Genomic DNA, 21,895 nt, shown 5'->3' on the forward strand with positions numbered 1-21,895 from the left:
GGAAAGGTGTAGACCAGACTTCCGAGCTGGAGGGCAGCAATATGCCAGCTTATCCCAAAAAGCCTTGGGCAGCAAGTCTGGCAGCAGCCGGGCAGCTGAGGCTCTCCTGCTTCCTGGGGGGATAGAGGGGACACCCGCAGTGTGACGGAAAGGAAGCAGAGGGAGCACCGGAACCGTTAGCCTTAGCCGGGCTGAAGTGGTAATACCTTCCAAGAGGTCCTCCAGCGTATGTTAGCAGATACACCAGTCTCTCCCAGAAATGATCCAAACCAGAGGAGAACCGTGGCTAAAGTAAACGTAATGGAAAAGAGCTAGTCTGTCACTATGCAAAAAGAAGAAAGCAAAACGGGGAAACAGAGGAGCACCCGCAGCCACTGCTGAGCACAAGTGGTTATGGAAAAGGTGTTTAGATAAAGAGCAATCCCGTTGTCAGTTAAATGCGCCGACAACACCTGCTGACTCTTTGGGATAGTCCCCTGGGATCCGTACCCAGGGATGGTGGTGACACAGTCCGACTTAAGCAAGTAATGACTAAGGCAGAGGATTTTAGTGGTTTCAGCTCTGGGATATCCACATCTATCAGCACTGACCCCAGACCATGAATACCACAGAATCACAGAATCATTAGGTTGGAAGGGACCTCTCAGATCACCTAGTCCAACCGTTGACCTAACACCACCATGCCCACTGAACCATGTCGCCAAGAGCCGTATCGACACCTTTTTTGAACACCTCCACCTCCACACACGGTGACTCCAGCACCTCCCTGGGCAGCCTCTTGCAATGTTTGGTATGCTGAAAACCGAGGTGGGGGCTTGATCCTGTGGCAGCCCAAGCGGATTCAAGTCCCGAGCTGATGGTGGCAGTTAATGACCCCATCGACAGAGGAGCCCAAATGCAGATGGTGGATAAGGGCACTTACCAAGGGCAGCCTCCACTTAGCAAACAAGTACTTTCAACTGTAGGCATCCACGGGCAAGTCTCTGCCCACCCCCTGGCCCGGGCTACATTAATTCTGTCTAACGGCCCAGCAGTCCCCCCGACCTTACCTTAGGTCCTCCCGACCTAAGGTGCCTTTTAGGTACGGATTTACTGACGCGTCAGTTGTGGCTGCACCCAGGGGGAAAACAGGAAACGAGGACGCCCCCCCCCCCCCCCCCCCCCGTCTTTACCACACACTTTGCCTCATATTGATGCACCCCTGTTAGCCTGTTACAAAGAGATCCCGCCTTGGCGCACAGCAAGCTCCTCAGCTCTCCACATTGCAAGTTCCTGCCTGACGCCACCCATCCTCTTACCGAATGGACGAAACAGGCAAAAGGACAAGGAAACATCGGCAAGTCTCATCCCCTACAAGTCTCCTGTATGGCCCCAAAAGAAGCCTAATGGCAAGTGGCAACTAACAGCAGATTGCGGCGGCCTGACCGCTGCTGCCAAACCGCTCACTGCGGCTGGGCCCGCTATAGCTGATACAGTCAAGCCTCTTAGTGCTGCATGGCAGCTGTCGCGGTGAAAGAGGTGGTTTTGCTGACCCCAGCCCCGGAGGCAGATCGGATGAGGTTTGCATTCATCTGGCAGGGCCTCCAGCAGACAGCTACTGCCCTATCGCAAGGCCTACACCATGGTCCCACCGTCCGTGGAGCTCATGCTACGCCAGCTAAAGACCTGCAAATGGTAAAATTTCCACAAGAGGTCACTGTGAGGCAGCGCATCCCTCATGTCTGAAGAGGTGGCCCCTTCGCAGAACCTGGAGACCGGCTACAGACACTGGCTACAACGCACCACCCATCAGCAGGGCCAGAGACACCAGAGGCACACAAACAAGGGCCCAGTCACGAATTCATCTTTTGGGGAGTCAGGTGGGTAGGCAGGAGAAAAACAGCCCCAGACGAGGGGCTACCAGAAATCCAATGGTTCCCCCTGTCCCGGAATAAGAAAGGAGTTGTGTGCCGGGCTAGGCTCTTTAGGATCTTGGAGGGCACATATGCCAGGATTTAGTAGAATAGCCTGACCACTCCATGACTTACTGAAGAAAAACGCAATCTGGGAATGGGCCCCACAACATAACAAGGCCCCCAGAGCCCTTAAAGAAAACCGTCAATGCGTCTCAGTCACCGGGACTCATCCACTGTGCGTGGCCCCTCTCACTGCACGTCCGAGGTGGGAGACAAGGGATATGTGTGGAGACTAGAGCAAAAGGGGCTGCCTGGAGATCCATGCGACACTGCATCGCTCTGGGCTTTGCGTCATTTTGTGTGAGAATGCAGCCACATATACCAATATGACTACCGGTAAAGAATTAGGGAAAGAAACCCTCGTTTCGAATAGGAAACCAGGGATGATGTCCTTACAGGAGGAGCGTGAAGCCGTAGGAACCCTAATCCTAAACCTACAGCCTGGTTGTGAGCTGAGCCGTGTCCCACACCCCCAGCCCTGGCACAAGGTGCAAAACTGTTTGGGAGGGCAGAGGGGGGCTCCTCAGTCACATTTAGATGAGCTGTTCTGGGCTGGGGCTTTTCTGCATCAAAGCTGCAGTCTAGGAGAGCGCTGGGGTCGTGGCCTTCTGGACAGGGCAGCGTGGCTGGCTGCAGCGTAAGCCTTTGGCACAAACGGCCCTGTCAGCTGGAGAGGCAGTGCCATTCCTGGACCTAACCGCCTCTTCAGCGGGTGCTTGCCTCGCTCTAGTTATACCCTGGAGTCTCTCGTGGGTTTCTGAGTAGCTGGGGCAGCTCGCCTGTCTAATCTTAGTACATCGCTTCCTGCAGGAGGATACCAAGAAACGCAGCCTCTTGGTCCCACCAAACGCTGAAGAAGGATCTTGCCACTCAGCCGGTCACTCAGCTGGCACTTCTGGAAAAGCGCCGGCTTCACTTCAGTCAGAGCAATGTAACGCTACCCAGGAGACAGCTTAAGGCCCGCATTGTTACTGTGCTGCAGACGACCTCTCTCCCTTCTGCTCAGTGGCACAGACACCCGTGCTAAGGGCCACCGGTATCGTACCTCTATTTCTCGGTTCTCAGAGCCATGTTTAATCGCATTCCTTGACAGCCCTAGGAAAGAAGCACGCTCGTGTCCCACGTAAGAGTCAGCACTGTGGTGTGGCACCGCAAGTTACCCTCCCCCTCTACTCTGCTCTGGTGAGGCCACAGCTGGAGTCCTGGGTCCGGTTGTGGGCCCCTCAGTTGAAGAAAAACTGGCAACTGCTGGAGAAAGTCCAGCGGAGGGCTACAGAGATGATGAGGGGACCGGAGCATCTCTCCTGCGAGGCAAGGCTGAGCAACCTGGGGCTGTTTAGCCCGGAGAAGAGAAGGCCGAGAGGGGGCCGCGTCAACGCTTCCAGACATCTCAAGGGCAGGTGTCAAGAGGATGGGGCCAGGCTCTTTTCAGCGGTGCCCAGCGACAGGACAAGGGGCAAGGGGCACAACTTCGGCAGGGGGTTGGACTCGGTGACCTCCGCAGGTCCCTTCCAGTCCCTGCCATGCTGCCAAGCCGTGTCCCCGTCTCGGCTCCCCACGCCAGCCGCGGCTTTCGGCGGGACAAGCCCACGCCGCTCCGCAGGCCCCGGCGCCGGGGGACACGTCCCTGCCCTCCCACGGGCTGGCGCACGGGCAGCGGCGGGAAAGCCGCCCGAGGGGGGACGGCGCCAACGGCCGCCCGCCGCCGGCGGCAACGTCACAACAACACAACAACAGCTCGCGCGTTGTCCCGGAGACGCCGGGCTGCCGCGGGCCAGACCCGCCCGACCCCCGCAGGCGGCGGCAGCCCCCGTCGGTCCCGGCGAGCCGTGAGTGCCGCTGCCCGCCGCCCTCGCCCCTGCCGGAGCCCAAAGGCTGCCAAGCGCCCGCTGGGAGCGACCCTTTCCCCTCCCGTCCCGCAAGCGCTGCTGCTGGGCGGCAGGCCCTGCCCCGCCGGGCGGGCGGCCCTCCCCGCTTTGCAGGCTTCGCCCCGTCGCAGGGCGCTCGGGAAGGGCCGGCTCCTGCCGGGACGGGAGGCTCCCGCCGGCGGTCGAACGCCAGCACAGAGGCTGTGGCCGGCGTCGCTGTTCGGGGCTGCCCGACAGCCTGCGCTCGTCCTCCTCCGGGGCTGCACCTCGGGGGCTGACCAGCCGCGCCGCCGCGGAATCCACCCCGTTCGGCGTCGGCTCCTTCTGAGGGGAAGCGCTCCTGGTCAGCCCCGAGCGGCAGCTATTGAAAGGTACCTCTTTTCTTCTCCAGCTCCGCCGCCGGCTGCTCTTTAGTCGTGTTTCAGCCTCCCCCAGACCGCCTGGTCTGGGCGCTTCTGGAGGCGGAGTTCTTCCCAAAGGGGGCGCGGGCAAGCAGCATCGAGGGAGCGTCTGGGCAGGAGGGGGCCTCTGGCGCAGCCCCCGGGCCAAGCAGGGCCCGCTGCAGAGTTAGAGCCAACGGAAAGCTGGATCTTTAAACAAAAAGTAAATCGCTCTGGGGAATTCAGTGATGCCTGTACGATGGAAAGCTGTCCCCTGCATGCCTTTGGGCATTGAAGCAGCACCTGTAAACTTCCAAGAAAGGGGCCATGCCTTCTCCCGGGAGGTTGCTGTTTGACACTGGTTATTATTTCTTGTGTTTTGTCATCTTAGCGTTCCAACAAGGTTGGTCAGAGAGAAGAGTGCCTTGCACCTCAGGGCCTTGCACTTTCACCTGTTGCACTAAATCAAGGCTCAAGGATAATGTTACATTGAAATCCGGGCAGTATCCAAGCCCAGGAGTCTTTTGGGGTCTCGAATGCGCCATGGATTTTTGTCTTCACGTGTTGTCCTGTTCATCATCACGCATGTTCACCGCACAGTTATGCCTACAATTCTCGTTATAGGCAAGGGCAGTTTTACCTGCTCGCTTTTTGTGTTTCAATGGCAGAACTTAAAGGCTCGGTGTCCTTGTTCCTCTGTGCTTTTTCCCTCCCAAGCCACTTACTTGGGGCACGGGGAGCTGGCAATTTTGTGCTCTAAGCTGGACATGTGCTGGCTTCTTAAGTGCTGCATTTCAGGGGCTTTAATGTATAGGTCAGTCTGTGAACTTAGGCAGCTCACGGCCAGAGGGAGCAATCCTACTGAAATTGTCCCAGCAAGACGGAGAGGGTGGTTGCTGGTGTCCTGAAGGGAAAACTCAAGCGGTGCTCAAGAAAGAGATAACGCAGACACAGACCTGTGAGCGATGGAGGGCAGCATTTCACCTGCTTGCCTAGTAACAAGGTGTTTCGTTTTAAGCCATGTGGAATTGCTGCAGATGAGGATTCTGTCTGGCCATAGTGGTGATGTGATGGATGGGAGAATCCCGAGATTCATGATCTTTAAAACAAGTACGCTGTAATGTCAGTGCTTTGGGGGTTACCGGTTTTCAGAAACGCGGGAAATTTCCCGTGGGCATTTTCACATCTTCCTGTTCTCTTGGGACAGAGCTGTAACGTCAGCTTTTCTTTCTCAGTCATCCTTTTGGGTCAGCACAGGATTTTGGGGTTTGGGTTTATTTGGTGGTTTGTTCCCCCCCGCTCCACCCCCTCAGAGGCCCCTCTCTGCATGGAAAGGATACTGAGCTTTGCTTCAGGAAGAATTGGAGATATTGTTCTGTATATTCTTTGAGTAAAAATGGGATAGAAATAATATTTGTTTTCTCATATAAGTTTCCCTTAAAGGAAGAGAAAACAAAAGACCAAAAAACCCCTGCAAAAGAAGGAAGGAGAATGAGAGAGTATAAGCTTGAAAGGTGCCTTTGCAAATAAACTTTAGAAAGACCCGTACAACGATATGAGGAAGGAAAGGAATTATAGTAATCTTAGACCAAGAACTAGTCCTTCCAAAAAATTCATATTAGCACCTACAAGAGGCACACAGATAACAGAAAAAGTTATGTTCAGGAAAGTTTGATAAAAACGAAAAAAAAAACCACTTGCATCTATTTATATAAAGGTATAACACAACATTACATTGAGACAGAAAGTAACTGGGGGTTTTTGTCGTTATTTACACAGCTGGACAAAGAGACCATTCCAGTGTACCTTTGAAGGAAGACACCGGAACTATGGAGACAAGTTCCTCTGACTCGAGCACCAAGGACACTGCAGGTGCTGAGAAAGAGGATGCTCGTGCAGCTACAGAGTCGCCGTCTTTGGAAGAAGACGCAGAAGACCACGTGTCTGAGCCACCGTCTCATGATCTGGGGTTTAAAAAGTTTTTTAAATTTGTTGGGTTCAGATTCACAGTGAAGAAGGAAAAGACGGGGAAGTCGGAACCCGTTCAGCTGCTTACTGTAAAAAAGGAAACACAAGTCCCTGAAGGAGCTGCCGATCAAAAGGAAGGCAGCTCAGAAGAAACGGCGATGCCTGAGGATGGACTCTCTGCAGCAGACCCCACCAAAGACCCAGTGAACAATGAAAAAACAGAAGACGAACCTCCTAAAAGACCCGAAGCACATGAGATTTGTTCTCAGTCAGCTGCCTTAGCCACTGACACTGCATCGCCGTTAAGGAAATTTTTCACTCAGGGATGGACAGGATTTAGAAAAAAGAAGAGCTTTAGGAAGCCTAAAGAAGAGGAACTGCAGTCTCCTACGAAAGAAGAGGAGCAAGAAAAGGAGGGGGCAACATTTGCCACTGAAACTGGTGAAAGGGAGGAACAATCCGAGTTGGAGAAGCAAGAGGGGGAGAGGAACGTGACAACAGTAACTATTGAAGCGTATGAGAAGGAGCAAAGTGAAGGTGAAAAGCAGGAGTCAAAAAAGGCTGTGGCAGCCATGGGCGTTGAAGCAAGTGAGAAGGAAGAGCTAATCAAGCATGATGAGCAGGGAGAAGAAGAGGATGTGGCAGCAGCAGTTGTTAAAGGAAGTGCGAAGGAGAAAAAAGCTGAAGAAGGCGATCGAGAAAGGGAACTGGTGGACGTCTCAGAAGATCTTGGCAAAAAGGAAGAAAAATCTGAAGGAGAGAAAGCAAGTGAGGTGACAGAGAAACCTCTATCCCCAAGGTCAGTGGCGCTTGTTGTTGGAGTCAAAACACTCTCTGGAAAGAAGCATAAAGGCAAAAGAGAAGAATCTAAGTTAGGGGGACCGGGTGACCCAATTCAGCACTTACCAGGTTCCCCAGACAGCCCAGAGGAACAAAAGGGGGAGAGTTCTGCTTCTTCTCCTGAGGAGACGATTGAAATTCCTTCTTTGGAACAGCCTGTGGATGGCGTGCAGGTCAGTGAAAATGAAGATGCTGCATTTTCAGATGTGGAGCGAAAAAGAGACAGTGTTAAGCCCTGGGCATTGTTTAAAAAGATGGTGACTCCCAAGAAACGTGCCAGAAGAGCTTCTGAAAGTGCTAAGACAAAGAGCATTGCAGTGTCTGCAACGGAAAACGCTGTGGTTGATGAAAATCGGGGAGAAATGAAAGAAAATGGGATGGAGCAGAAACCAGAGAAAGCCACAGCCGTGCCCAAAGGAAAGGTTGACAGCTCTGTGCCCCGGCGAGCTTTTCTCTGCGTAGGTTCTTCAAAGAAAAGAGCCAGGAAAGCAGCAGCAGCAGCAGCATCTGATGAAGACATTGGCCGTGAGCTTGGTCAGGAAAGCCCCAATGTAGAAGAGCCTGGACAGAGCAAAGAAACGGCCACAGATGCAATTCTTAGCAGTTCTCCAGAGAGCAATGAAGGACAAGGGAATTCTTCCCCAGAACAAGCTGGAAGCCCATCCAAAGGTGAAAGTCTTTCAATGTGGAAATCATTTAAAAGGTTAGTTACTCCAAGAAGGAGGTCCCAAACCAGAATGGAAGAGAGAAATGGCGACTCTGGTGTGGGCTCTAGCCTGGAGCATTCCTCCTCAGATGATGAGCCTGGAGAAGGTGACTTGTGCATTCCATTTTGGAAACGTCTGCCTGGGCGTAGGAAGAAGAAGTCAGATGGAAAGCCAGAACCAACTGCTCCTAAAGAAGCAAGAGAAGGCCTGGCAGAAACGACTGAAGAAGATTCAGATATTCCAGCTGTTGTTCCTTTCTCTGAATACGAAGCAGCAGAGCAGGAGAAGATGGAAGCCCCACAAGCAGAAGCTGCTGAGGCGATGAGAGAACGAGCCTCAGAGCAACAGGGAGCAGAAAAATTAGAGGAGATCCAAGGAACGGAACAAGGCCAGGAAGGGCTGGTCCATGCAGTTCCTGTGACTGTTGTGGAAGGGGAAAGGGCAGTTACCAGTATTGAAGAAATGTCACCATCTTGGATATCTGCTGCTCTGACAGAGTGCATTGAGCAGGCAGAAGAAGAGGCAGAGAAGGAAACTGAGAAAACACTGGAATCCGATGATACTGTGGAAGAAGCAGAGTCAGCTGCAAAGGCAATGCCAGAGGCGAGAAAGGAGGTCAGCGATGACAGCACAGCCAGTGAGCTAGAGCTGACCTCAGAGGCAGTGACAGCTCTGGAGGAGACAGCAGAAGCTTCCTGCGCTGAAGAACCAGTGGAGGTGTCCCTTGCTGAGGAGACGACTGAGATGGTTTCTGCTGTTTCCCAGCTGTTAGAAACCCCAGATACTACAGAGGAAGTGACACCTGTCCAAGAAGTAGAGGCCACTGAACAAAATTTGAAAGAATTAGACAAACAGATGCAAAAGGTTCTTCACGAAGTTGCTGAGAGAGTAAAGTCAGCAGAGGTAGAAGAGCTGGTTAGTGAAAGGACCATGAGTGCAACTCTATTTGCAAGAGTACAAGGAATTGAGTCAGAAGTGAAAGATGATGCTAAAGATGGGAGTGTTGTAGGCCAGGAAAGTGTTTTGCTGGAACAGTGCTTGGAAAAAGGAGCACACCAAGAGGATGGCCTCCAGCCCCAGGGAGGTGCAGGGAGCATTCAGAGCGAAATCGGAGCTGAAGAGAGTGTTCTCCAGGAAGGTTCAGGGAGAAGTGACCTGCCTGCTGCAATGAAAGGAAGCACAGAAGGATGTGAAAACGTAGAGGTATTGAGAGATGAAAGGCAGTGGCCGGCACGTGAAGAAGCAGCTGTAGAAGACCATGAAGAAAGCTGTGAAGGGCAGAGGACAGCAGAGGAACCTTCCTCACAGGCCAGAGACTTTCACAGCACCCAAGCAGTTACACCCAAGGAAGAGCCGTCTGCAAAACAGGAGCCTGCGGAAGAAGAGAAGCTGCCCGCAACAGAGCTGACAGCAGATGAGACGAGGGAGGAGTGTGTTCCAGAAGCAGAGACTGCAGTAAGTATTACACATAAGACAAAGGCTGATTTGCTAAAGGAAGAATCAGCAAGCGTTAGCTATTATGCCAAATTTAGAAGCAGCTTGTGGCAGTATTGCTGTCAAGGGTGTTCCTTGTGCAGCCTGACGTGACCAAAGTTTGTGTCCAGTGAGACACACACACACACATGGATGTCCAGAAGCAGCAGCCACCGAGGCTTGCATGCAGAGCGAGGTGGATGGGATCCCTAGAGTGATGGAGTGGGAGATGGTGTGCGTGGATCCAAAGATGCCGGAACAGCTGCCAGTAGGGCTCCCGCACAGCGCAAGGTGACTGTAGGTGCTCTGTGAACACCTGAGGTGCCGATGGGATCCATATGGTAGCAGACATAGCGGATGGTCCCTTCAGTTGTCGGCAGAGCTACGGTTGTAGCTGAGGTACCTCTGCAAAGGGAGGAAATGAAGTGGCCCCGCTGTCTCCAGCTTTAAATGCGCAGGCGGGTTGGATGGGGCTTTGAGCAACCTGTTCTAATGGAAGATGTCCCTGCCCACAGCAGGGGTTTGGAACTAGGTGATCTTTAAGGTCCCTTCCAACCCAAATCATTCCGTCTTTCTAAGATTTTTCACCCAGGACATTCCTGGTCACTCCGTGCTCGTACCCTTTTTGACAGGTCTGTTGCAATTCTCTGCAGGTGCAGGACAAGAGAGGGGATGAAACCACTTCCTTGGGGCTTACAGCTGAAGAGCCTGTGCAGCTTGAAGGAGAAGGCAAAACCCTCCCTGTGGGACCAGAGGGCACAGAAGCAGTTGTCACTGGGGTCCCCGTTCAATCTGAAAGACAAGGTGAAATTCCTGACTTTGACGAACAAGCTTGCACTAAAGGAGTTCCTAGCAGCACACCTGCCCAGAGAGAGGAAGAGGAAGACGATGCTGTGCTCGTTGGAGTGAAGAGCACAGAAGCCCCTGTTACTGAGGTTCCACTGCAGAATGAGGAAGAAGCTTCTGCCCTTCCATCAGAAAGAGTTGGCTCAGAAGCAGCTGCAGATGCCGAGCAGAGTGTGAGGGATGGGGCTGGCAGGCACATTCCAGCAAAAGATTCTGTGTCCATCCTAGAGGCACAATGCAGAGCAAAACCAACGGAAACTGCTTCCCAGAGGGATGAAAGCGAAGGTGGCAAAACGGAAGGTGGTCTGCTCGAAGCTGGAACACACTTGGAGAGTGATCCCGCCGTCACTGAGCCTCCCGCAGAGACTGGAGTGGAGACTGTATCTAGTTTAGCATCAGCATGCTCGGATATCACTGGAAATGGAAGCACTGTCCTCACTGACATTAGTGGTACGACATGTGATGCAGGAAACAACTTCTTTGAACAAGAGACTGTGGAAAAAGAACAAGAACTTGTAGAATCTTCAAATTGTCAAGGCTTTCAGAAAGACGAGAACAAAAATGAGCAATCGACGGACAGAGCCAAAGAAGCGTTTGAATCTGGAAAACGGGAAGCTATGAGAGGTGAAGAACGTTCAACTGCTGTCCAGCAAGAGGTTTTAGCTGTGCAAGAGGAAGGCTCTGACTCAGCCTTCCAACAAGCGGAAAGCTTGGAGGCTCTGCAAGTGCCTGTGCCTGTAGCGGCTGCAGGCATTGAAGAGCATGTCATGGCAGAAACTGTAATGCCTGCAGACACGCCAGTCGAAACTGTAGAGCCCTTGGCAACCCCACCAGGGCAAATGGCTTCTGGTGAGGTCCTGGTTACTACTGTTGCCTGTTCAGGCTGTGGGACTGCAGAGCTTGGCAGTGCAGAAGCACCTGAGCCTCAAGTAACTCCTGCTTCTGTGAATGGAATATCGGAGGGGCAAGAGAGGCCCCAGAGCACAGGGCAACCCGAAGAAAATGGTATTCCTCCAAGTGACAGTCTGTCTCTCACCTACACAGAATTTGAGAAGGATGTTGTTCAGTCTTTGACAATAGAGTCCCAGAGTACAAAAATTGTATTGAGCGCCATCCAGACGGCTGTTCACAAACTTGCAGAAACAGAAGAGTCAGCTGCCTTGGAGTCAGAGCAGCGCCTTGAGTCCATAGAGAAAAGCCCGTCAGATACAAATATAGCTGAACTTCTGGGAAGTGCGCAGGTGGATCTTCAGCTTCCAGTGAAAGAGGAAGAGGTACGGAGTAAAGAACAAGAGCTCCAGCAATCAGGAACAGTGAAAACTTCTACCTTAGCAGAGTCTGCAGAAATTCATGCCGCTGTAGAAAAAACCAAAGACGTGCTGTTGACCTCAGAGATACTGAAAGATGGACCAAGTCAGAATTCTTTAACAATTGTGACTAGCCCTGAAGATGTTTCGAGGGCGAGTGCGAGGCTTCAGAAATCAACACTAGAACTGAGTACTTCAGAAGATTCAACCAAAGACCCCCTAGACATCTACCCACCAAAATTAAGGGGAAAAGAGGTTGGGCCGATGATGGAAATCCCAGACCAACATACAGGTCAGCAAACACGCAGGGAAAGTGAGGAAGAACGTGACCCACCCATGGAAGATGGGAAAACACAGACATGGGAGGATGATAGTTGCCAAGAAGGGAGTCCACAAAGTCGGAACTCAGTGGCTCCTGAGGCCTTGAATGTGAGTAGCATTTTCACTCAGCAATGTCTTTCTTTTTCCAAAACAGTTTTGGAGTCTCTCAAACTGTTGTGTCTGTAATTTTTTCTTATTCTGAGGAAAGGCAGCTGCTCCCCAGGTTAACCAACAGGCCACAGATATTTTTTGATGTTGTGGGATTGGGTTTTTTTTTGTCTTCTTGTTTTACTGCCTCTCTCTCTGGCTACTGAACACCTTGTTTCTTTTCTGTACAGCTACCCTCACTTTAATGGCTTTGACTTGGCTTGTAGTTTAGTGTGATACTTCTGGGAGGCAGAAAACGTAGTTTCTAGTTTTCCTAGATACGCGCTCATCCGATACCTGTTTAATGTATTTGATTTAATCCACAAAAAACGCTTCCTCTCTAAGGAAGCTCTTTTTAATATCCTAAAGGATGTGAGTGTTGCCTTCCATGGTAAAAGTGGAGTGCCTCATGTACCAAAGCTCTTTGCATTTCATGGAAATCTGACTCAGGAAGGTACAGTCTCTCCTTAAGATATTTACTGTATTGCTTGACTAAGGCACGAGGCCTTTCTGTCTGTCCTTGAGAACTGCTTGGGAAAAGAAGATATTCTTGAGAGAGTAAGTTGTCATTAATAAAGCTTTTTTATTTACTGTGGTCTTTTCTTTCAGATGTGCTAAGCATCCATGGGGCATTTGAGAGATGCCAGTCCTAGAGAACAGCTGACAATCCTGCAAGAGAACCAGGAGCTTTATTCACTACCCTTTGTTCTTGGATGTTAACATCTGCTCTTCTGAAGACCTCACCTTTTTTGTCATTTTTATTAAAAAAACAATGCCTTTAATGTTGGCTATATCCACCCATGTGTTCCATTCAAAGGTCATTTGCCTCTGCCCAAAATAGACCATTTAGACTGGAGATGCCCGACGGAGTGAATGGACAGACCACTGAAATTTTGTGCCACGGTTATTACCGTCCCGTCACTGAATGCGTGTCCTGTCTGTCCCATCTCCTTGAATGCCTTCACTCATCGCTGAATCTCCCTCCCTTCTTTCTGCAGTCTCCCTTACCCCCCTCCCATCTTCCGTAGCTGCCTTGATTTGACCTACGAGTGGCTGTAGATGCCGCTCGTCTTGTGTGTCAGGGGGAAGAGGAGGGCTGACTGACGAGAACGCACGAGACTTCTGGCCAAGTAGCAGACGTGCCGTTAGCAAACTGCAGGAACTGGATCACGCACAAATCCTTGAGCAAGATGCTCAAGATTGCTGCATTTCGGTCCCATTCAGGTATCTCTATCCATCCTTCCGTTGGTTTTGTGCGGGCCTGATTTAGTCAGAAATTCCTTCCAGAGTGTAGCTTGAAAGGAGATTGAGAATACCCTTCTTTTGTTGTTCCAGACTTCAGGTCTCAGGACTGGACTGTTATGTGTTGAATATTTATATGTATGTCTTAAACCCAGTTCTGATTTTAATATAAAGCTATGATACTTCTGTACTATTTAGGCGTACCCTGAAATGAGTTTGTAGAGTAGCCTGGAGAGGAAATGGATAGCATTGGAGCGGAAGTTGATAATGTGTAGTTTCCTATTTATTGTTCCAGGATTTTCCCCTTGTAAAAGCTCTCAAAAACTTGGCTGTCTTGCTTTGAATATTTATGTGTATATCCTAACCCCCACTCTGATTTTAATGTGGAACTATGATAATGCTAAGGACAAAAGGAGAGCCCTGACCTGTGTCAGGTCTGCCAGTCACTTCCACTCGCAGGCCTGCCCGGTTCCTGAGAACCCTCCACACTGACGCTTCCCCGTTGTCTTGCTCCTGTAGGAACGCCAGTGGTACCGCAACCCTCAGCTCGCCCCGCTCTCATTCCAGAGTCTGCTCCTTTCTGGTCCCTGCCCCACCCGACCCCCAGCCTTTCCCCACACCTACGCCATCTAACACCCTTCCCGCGCACAAGCTTCCTCCTTTCCCAGCCCCTGCCTGAGCCTCTTTCCACCCCAGCATTTCTTTCCTGGCATCCTCCCCGCTCCTATCAATTGCCTCTCTTCACTGAAGGGGGAGTAGGAAGGAGGGTGAGGGCTTGGTGGTGAATTCTACCTTGGATTGCAATAAGCTGATGAGACCTTAGGGGTGCTGAGCTCCTCAAAACCTTCACGTAAGGTGGGTTGGACTGACAACAGCTGTAGACCAGAATGAGCAGGGGGATGGAGAGATGGAAAGAAGTCCCAAGAGCGAGAGCCCTGGGATGTCTGTCCCCAACAGGAGTTGGTCCTCTCTCTTCTCGTTTACATTAAAATCAAACACGGGGTACCAGTCCGTACTTTCAGCTCTGATTTCTGAAGTGAAGGTTCCAGATGGCACTTTGTGAAACCGATGCCCATCGAGTTGAAGAACAGCTTGCTATCCTACCTGTATAGTAATTTATTTTGAAACCAACTCCTAGCGTACAAATGCTCTTGTTATGGCAGGTGCTTGCCTCTCCTGGAGGCTGCACCTCCAGCAAGCAGTGTGACTGATTGCACTGGTGTGATCGCACCACCTGGTGCTGCCTTGCGTGGAAGCATCCAAAGATTTTTCCTTACCTCAGAGCGAATTCTACAAATATTTAAAGCCGAGCAGCGTGGTGTCAAACAATCCAGTCTATCTCTGTCCACCGTCAGCCGCAGCCTTCCCCCCGAGCTTTGGGCAATTCCAACAACCTCGGTTGGTTTCCACAGGTTTAAGTTGGCTTGCAAGTTAATAGTGCTCTTAGTAACACCTCACAAGTGCAAACTTGGCCGAATTTGTACAAATGTACATTAAGCCATATTGCAGTAACTGCAGCAGGTAAAACGAAATAACAACAGCATGACCTGTGTAATCCTGATTCTTATGTTAGTAGCTCCGAAGCTGTTAATAATACGTAAAGTTAATTCTTGTCTGAACCTCATTTAAATAAAGCTAGCTTGACCACAATGTAAATTGTCTGTTGGTAGTAAGTGGACAGGCGAGTGCTTTAGCTTGCCTGTTTTCTCCATTAATCCAGGGCCTAGGTAAGCGATGCAACAAACTCAACTATAAAACAAATACAAAAGCTTCTTGTCACTGACAGCTAAGAAACCCGAAACCACGCTAGTAACTGACAGTGCACCCGAAACCACGCTAGTGGTGCAAGGAGCATGCCTCCGCCTGAAGATACCACTTTGTTCCAGCATATTGCTTTGGCCTCTGAAACTCTCACTTGAGACTGTGACTTCTGGCTTGCGCTTCAAAGCTTGAAGCTTTCTCTAATCCAATGTACTGGGTTACCAAATCTGATCTTGTGTTTTTAAGGTAGATTTTAATTGATTAAATAAAATGCGACTACACATTTGTTCTAACGTGTACGGGGTGTTATTTTCTGACGGTTGTTTTATCTTCAGAAGTTAGATTTGCTCCTGACAATTCCTTGGTGGTTGACTGACATTCAGCTTTTGATGTGAATTAAAGGAACAAATTACAGAATTAAACTGCAATTAGGATGGACATTTCTAGGAAATATGCATATTTCAGAAGAAGTAATAAAAATAAGGTGCTTCAGAAGACTGGGAAGAAAAAAACTCTCCATTAAATTCAAGCTAGATAACAGTATGGAGTGAGCCAGAATGAAAAATGAGTGAATCGTATGCCTTGCCAGTGTAACTGAAGTATAAAAACCCCCAAGAAGGCAACAACATCCATGTCCACAAAAAATCTGGCAGAGAGTAGTAGATTGAGGACCTTAGGTGCATCCCTGGTTATCTTCTAGGATCCCCCACTTCTGCTTAGCTGGGGTTTATTCCTCATGGCTCCAAAAATCCGGAGCTGCTTGTGGTTTATGTTCACAGAGCGAGGACTTCAGACATTACTTTTTTCCAGCCATCTTGTGTTCTCTGGCTAAGCGTGTTTAGCAGCATTTGTATCTCAAAAGACTTGCGTAGGCGCACACGTGAACTCATTTTGTAGAGCTACACGTTTGCCTTCCTATCCCAGGTAAGTTGCTACATCCGGTATCTGCAAATACTTCCCTGCAGTGGTCACAGCAAATGCAGGGATGTCGAAGCACTGCACGATGCCTTTCCCTCTTCTTGCTTTCAGAGCGTGTCAGAGTGAAATGAGTTGAAAAAAAGGGAGTGCTTTTATGGAACATTAACTTGTGACCAGTTTGTGGCAACATGAGAAAGTCAAACGGCTCGCCCAGAGCAGCCAGGGGAAGCAGGACGGCAAGCAAAGAGTGAGAGCTTCCTGGGGGCTGCAGATCCCGCTCTGCACAGACGAGTGGGAAACAGAAGAGGAAAGGTGGGAACTTGTTTCTTCTCTCCCTTGTGTCCTGTCGCCAGAAATACACTGCACTGGCGATGGAGCTTACCTTGTAGGTACTGGGCTTTCATTCTCTCTGTCCTCAAGCCAGCTGCATTTTAACCCAATATGCTGTTCCGTGCTGTGACCACGGGCTGCTCCTCCAGGCCGAAAAGTTCTGAACCACTCACTGCAAACCCCCATCGTTAAAAAAACACACCCAGCTCCCCAAAACCCCACACAAAACCAAACCAAACCAAACCAAACCCAACAACAACCCCAAATGAAGTGAGTTCCCTCTGTACATCGTGGAGAGAAAACTAGCTGCATAACAAAGAGAGGCCACTGATAAATACTTGCCTGCAGCAGGTAAAGGCTTTATAGGCTCAATGCATCTCTATGATGTAGTCCTTTTTAATGAAAATGTTCATAGATCCATAGGAACACTTGAAGCCAGAGTATCTTCACTTCAGACATAAGTTCGTCTCTTCAAAGGAAGACTTAGCAATGAACCAAAGATGCTGTGAAGCCAGTGCTTTCCCTTTCTGCAAGAGGAAAGGGGGGTAAGAGTTTATAAATCTGGCTAAAAGCAAGAAATAGGAAAGTCTCTGGACAACTGATTATCATCTGGGAAGTGTGAAGTTGACTGTAGCTTTGTTTTCCCCCTCATTACCTGCTTTCTTGAGTAACAGAGAGGGAGACACCAAAACCATCTAACCGGCTCCTGTTCTAGACACAGGACACAGGCCAAAGTTTAGAAGGCTGTGTTTGCAGTTTAAATGAGCTGGACCAAAATATTAGTGATTCTTCAGGGCAGAAGAGCTTAAAACAGACTGGTGACTGAGCAGTGCTGTGGTCATCCTGTCGAAATATTCGAACGAAAAATCTACACCTCTTTTTGATTCTGTCGTGAACTCAAAATGTAACCAAACCATGGGAACAGAGTTTCCCTACAGGGAGAAGATGCTCTGGTTTTTAGGCAGAGAAGATTAAATAGGGGGAGTAGTAGTGCTGATGCTTGGAGAACTGACGTCGCTCAGCTCTTCCTTGGAAGGCGGCGCTCCAGGCTGGAGGAGCAGCTGGACAGCTGTGTGCTCTCTCTGTGTGTGCGCGCATATGTTCATGTCCCATTGGCAGGACATGCTCAGGCTCCCTCTGCTCCCTGGGCCTGGGGAAAAGGGCCTGGGGACAGGGACCTGCAGGTGCCGCACTGAAGCCCAAGCACTCAGCTGCCCTTGGCCATGCCCTTGCCTGGCGTACCCGCGACACAGGGAAGTGCCGGGGTTTCTGCCCCGCTGAAGTTTCTCTGCCACCTGCGCGCCAGCTCACGGCTCTCTCCTGGCAGCAGCGCATGGAGGACACAAAAGACCCCCTCGAGGCTCGTTTCCCCTTCCCGTCCTGTTCTCCTCACTCAGGGCCAGGCGGACCTGTCATGCCTGGGCATCCGAGGGGCTGCCCACTGAGGACCCTCTTCTTCTTTGTTGCTCTCCAACACCACCTTCTGCCTCCAACGTCTCTTCCTGCACGAACTGGATGCTCAGAGCCAGAGCAAGGCTGCCCTTTCTCCACAGTGGCAGAAGCTTCAAGAGCAGTGATGCATTCTGGAGTTTAGGAAGCTGTCTGGCTCTCTCTCACCCTTCGGAACACCTATTCCCATCTACATTCCTATCCCTCTCTCTCTCTGTCTACCTGTCTATCTATAACTACCCGACAGTGCCCACAGTGGGAAAGACAGCTACTCATCCAAGGCCCTCCCACAGCACAGAGTGTCCTCGCTCAGATGCTGAGGACAAGGGCAGGCCAGTGGCAGTGAAAGTGTCATCTCCTGCCTTCTGAACGGTCGAGTGACACCAAGGCCCCAACCTGGTCCTGGCCAGCCCTGCGTGGCAGGTGCGACAGCGTAAGGAGATTTTTTTCTCATCAGGGAAGACGCAGAAAGGTCCCCCCTTGTGTCCCTGCCGCTGCAAGCGTCGCGACTTTGTGCTTTGGAGTGCTCTGCAGCCCAGCGTGCCCAGGGCTCTGCTCCCTGGGGCAAGCCTGCTGCAAGGCAGGGGCTGCGCGAGTCCTTTCTGCCCCCTTTGGCCGTCCTGGGCAGCCCCTGGGGAGAGGAATGCTGTGACAGAAACGCTCTTTGCGGGGTGCAGCGCCTGCCCCTGTGAAGGGCTGCCGCCCGGCCAGCCAGGACACCTGGGTGGCTGCACTGGTGGAACTGCACCATCTAGTGCTGTCTTCTGCAAGCTCACTGCTTGCCCTGCAGCCAAAAGGAGGCTCAACTGCTTTCTCACCAGTCCGCAGGGAGAGGTGGAAAGGTGTAGACCAGACTTCCGAGCTGGAGGGCAGCAATATGCCAGCTTATCCCAAAAAGCCTTGGGCAGCAAGTCTGGCAGCAGCCGGGCAGCTGAGGCTCTCCTGCTTCCTGGGGGGATAGAGGGGACACCCGCAGTGTGACGGAAAGGAAGCAGAGGGAGCACCGGAACCGTTAGCCTTAGCCGGGCTGAAGTGGTAATACCTTCCAAGAGGTCCTCCAGCGTATGTTAGCAGATACACCAGTCTCTCCCAGAAATGATCCAAACCAGAGGAGAACCGTGGCTAAAGTAAACGTAATGGAAAAGAGCTAGTCTGTCTCTATGCAAAAAGAAGAAAGCAAAACGGGGAAACAGAGGAGCACCCGCAGCCACCGCTGAGCACAAGTGGTTATGGAAAAGGTGTTTAGATAAAGAGCAATCCCGTTGTCAGTTAAATGCGCCGACAACACCTGCTGACTCTTTGGGATAGTCCCCTGGGATCCGTACCCAGGGATGGTGGTGACACAGTCCGACTTAAGCAAGTAATGACTAAGGCAGAGGATTTTAGTGGTTTCAGCTCTGGGATATCCACATCTATCAGCACTGACCCCAGACCATGAATACCACAGAATCACAGAATCATTAGGTTGGAAGGGACCTCTCAGATCACCTAGTCCAACCGTTGACTTAACACCACCATGCCCACTGAACCATGTCGCCAAGAGCCGTATCGACACCTTTTTTGAACACCTCCACCTCCACACACGGTGACTCCAGCACCTCCCTGGGCAGCCTCTTGCAATGTTTGGTATGCTGAAAACCGAGGTGGGGGCTTGATCCTGTGGCAGCCCAAGCGGATTCAAGTCCCGAGCTGATGGTGGCAGTTAATGACCCCATCGACAGAGGAGCCCAAATGCAGATGGTGGATAAGGGCACTTACCAAGGGCAGCCTCCACTTAGCAAACAAGTACTTTCAACTGTAGGCATCCACGGGCAAGTCTCTGCCCACCCCCTGGCCCGGGCTACATTAATTCTGTCTAACGGCCCAGCAGTCCCCCCGACCTTACCTTAGGTCCTCCCGACCTAAGGTGCCTTTTAGGTACGGATTTACTGACGCGTCAGTTGTGGCTGCACCCAGGGGGAAAACAGGAAACGAGGACGCCCCCCCCCCCCCCCCCCCCCCGTCTTTACCACACACTTTGCCTCATATTGATGCACCCCTGTTAGCCTGTTACAAAGAGATCCCGCCTTGGCGCACAGCAAGCTCCTCAGCTCTCCACATTGCAAGTTCCTGCCTGACGCCACCCATCCTCTTACCGAATGGACGAAACAGGCAAAAGGACAAGGAAACATCGGCAAGTCTCATCCCCTACAAGTCTCCTGTATGGCCCCAAAAGAAGCCTAATGGCAAGTGGCAACTAACAGCAGATTGCGGCGGCCTGACCGCTGCTGCCAAACCGCTCACTGCGGCTGGGCCCGCTATAGCTGATACAGTCAAGCCTCTTAGTGCTGCATGGCAGCTGTCGCGGTGAAAGAGGTGGTTTTGCTGACCCCAGCCCCGGAGGCAGATCGGATGAGGTTTGCATTCATCTGGCAGGGCCTCCAGCAGACAGCTACTGCCCTATCGCAAGGCCTACACCATGGTCCCACCGTCCGTGGAGCTCATGCTACGCCAGCTAAAGACCTGCAAATGGTAAAATTTCCACAAGAGGTCACTGTGAGGCAGCGCATCCCTCATGTCTGAAGAGGTGGCCCCTTCGCAGAACCTGGAGACCGGCTACAGACACTGGCTACAACGCACCACCCATCAGCAGGGCCAGAGACACCAGAGGCACACAAACAAGGGCCCAGTCACGAATTCATCTTTTGGGGAGTCAGGTGGGTAGGCAGGAGAAAAACAGCCCCAGACGAGGGGCTACCAGAAATCCAATGGTTCCCCCTGTCCCGGAATAAGAAAGGAGTTGTGTGCCGGGCTAGGCTCTTTAGGATCTTGGAGGGCACATATGCCAGGATTTAGTAGAATAGCCTGACCACTCCATGACTTACTGAAGAAAAACGCAATCTGGGAATGGGCCCCACAACATAACAAGGCCCCCAGAGCCCTTAAAGAAAACCGTCAATGTGTCTCAGTCACCGGGACTCATCCACTGTGCGTGGCCCCTCTCACTGCACATCCGAGGTGGGAGACAAGGGATATGGGTGGAGACTAGAGCAAAAGGGGCTGCCTGGAGATCCATGCGACACTGCATCGCTCTGGGCTTTGCGTCATTTTGTGTGAGAATGCAGCCACATATACCAATATGACTACCGGTAAAGAATTAGGGAAAGAAACCCTCGTTTCGAATAGGAAACCAGGGATGATGTCCTTACAGGAGGAGCGTGAAGCCGTAGGAACCCTAATCCTAAACCTACAGCCTGGTTGTGAGCTGAGCCGTGTCCCACACCCCCAGCCCTGGCACAAGGTGCAAAACTGTTTGGGAGGGCAGAGGGGGGCTCCTCAGTCACATTTAGATGAGCTGTTCTGGGCTGGGGCTTTTCTGCATCAAAGCTGCAGTCTAGGAGAGCGCTGGGGTCGTGGCCTTCTGGACAGGGCAGCGTGGCTGGCTGCAGCGTAAGCCTTTGGCACAAACGGCCCTGTCAGCTGGAGAGGCAGTGCCATTCCTGGACCTAACCGCCTCTTCAGCGGGTGCTTGCCTCGCTCTAGTTATACCCTGGAGTCTCTCGTGGGTTTCTGAGTAGCTGGGGCAGCTCGCCTGTCTAATCTTAGTACATCGCTTCCTGCAGGAGGATACCAAGAAACGCAGCCTCTTGGTCCCACCAAACGCTGAAGAAGGATCTTGCCACTCAGCCAGTCACTCAGCTGGCACTTCTGGAAAAGCGCCGGCTTCACTTCAGTCAGAGCAATGCAACGCTACCCAGGAGACAGCTTAAGGCCCGCAGTGTTACTGTGCTGCAGACGACCTCTCTCCCTTCTGCTCAGTGGCACAGACACCCGTGCTAAGGGCCACCGGTATCGTACCTCTATTTCTCGGTTCTCAGAGCCATGTTTAATCGCATTCCTTGACAGCCCTAGGAAAGAAGCACGCTCGTGTCCCACGTAAGAGTCAGCACTGTGGTGTGGCACCGCAAGTTACCCTCCCCCTCTACTCTGCTCTGGTGAGGCCACAGCTGGAGTCCTGGGTCCGGTTGTGGGCCCCTCAGTTGAAGAAAAACTGGCAACTGCTGGAGAAAGTCCAGCGGAGGGCTACAGAGATGATGAGGGGACCGGAGCATCTCTCCTGCGAGGCAAGGCTGAGCAACCTGGGGCTGTTTAGCCCGGAGAAGAGAAGGCCGAGAGGGGGCCGCGTCAACGCTTCCAGACATCTCAAGGGCAGGTGTCAAGAGGATGGGGCCAGGCTCTTTTCAGTGGTGCCCAGCGACAGGACAAGGGGCAAGGGGCACAACTTCGGCAGGGGGTTGGACTCGGTGACCTCCGCAGGTCCCTTCCAGTCCCTGCCATGCTGCCAAGCCGTGTCCCCGTCTCGGCTCCCCACGCCAGCCGCGGCTTTCGGCGGGACAAGCCCAC

General features: G+C 51.8%; 1 protein-coding gene across 1 annotated transcript; it reads left to right on the forward strand.

Annotated features, from left to right (window-relative positions):
• The first annotated feature begins 4,530 nt into the window (after window positions 1-4,530).
• On the forward strand, window positions 4,531-13,687 carry LOC147415997 (uncharacterized). The gene is made up of 4 exons (XM_086460415.1): window positions 4,531-4,606; window positions 5,983-9,173; window positions 9,845-11,773; window positions 13,574-13,687. Exons 1-4 carry the CDS (start codon window positions 4,531-4,533, stop codon window positions 13,685-13,687), a joined length of 5,310 nt encoding a protein of 1,769 aa, XP_086316541.1.
• Window positions 13,688-21,895: the final 8,208 nt, after the last annotated feature.

This window comes from Leptosomus discolor, chromosome 2, assembly GCF_034619465.1.
Source record: "Leptosomus discolor isolate bLepDis1 chromosome 2, bLepDis1.hap2, whole genome shotgun sequence".
NCBI classification, from domain to species: domain Eukaryota; kingdom Metazoa; phylum Chordata; class Aves; order Leptosomiformes; family Leptosomidae; genus Leptosomus; species Leptosomus discolor.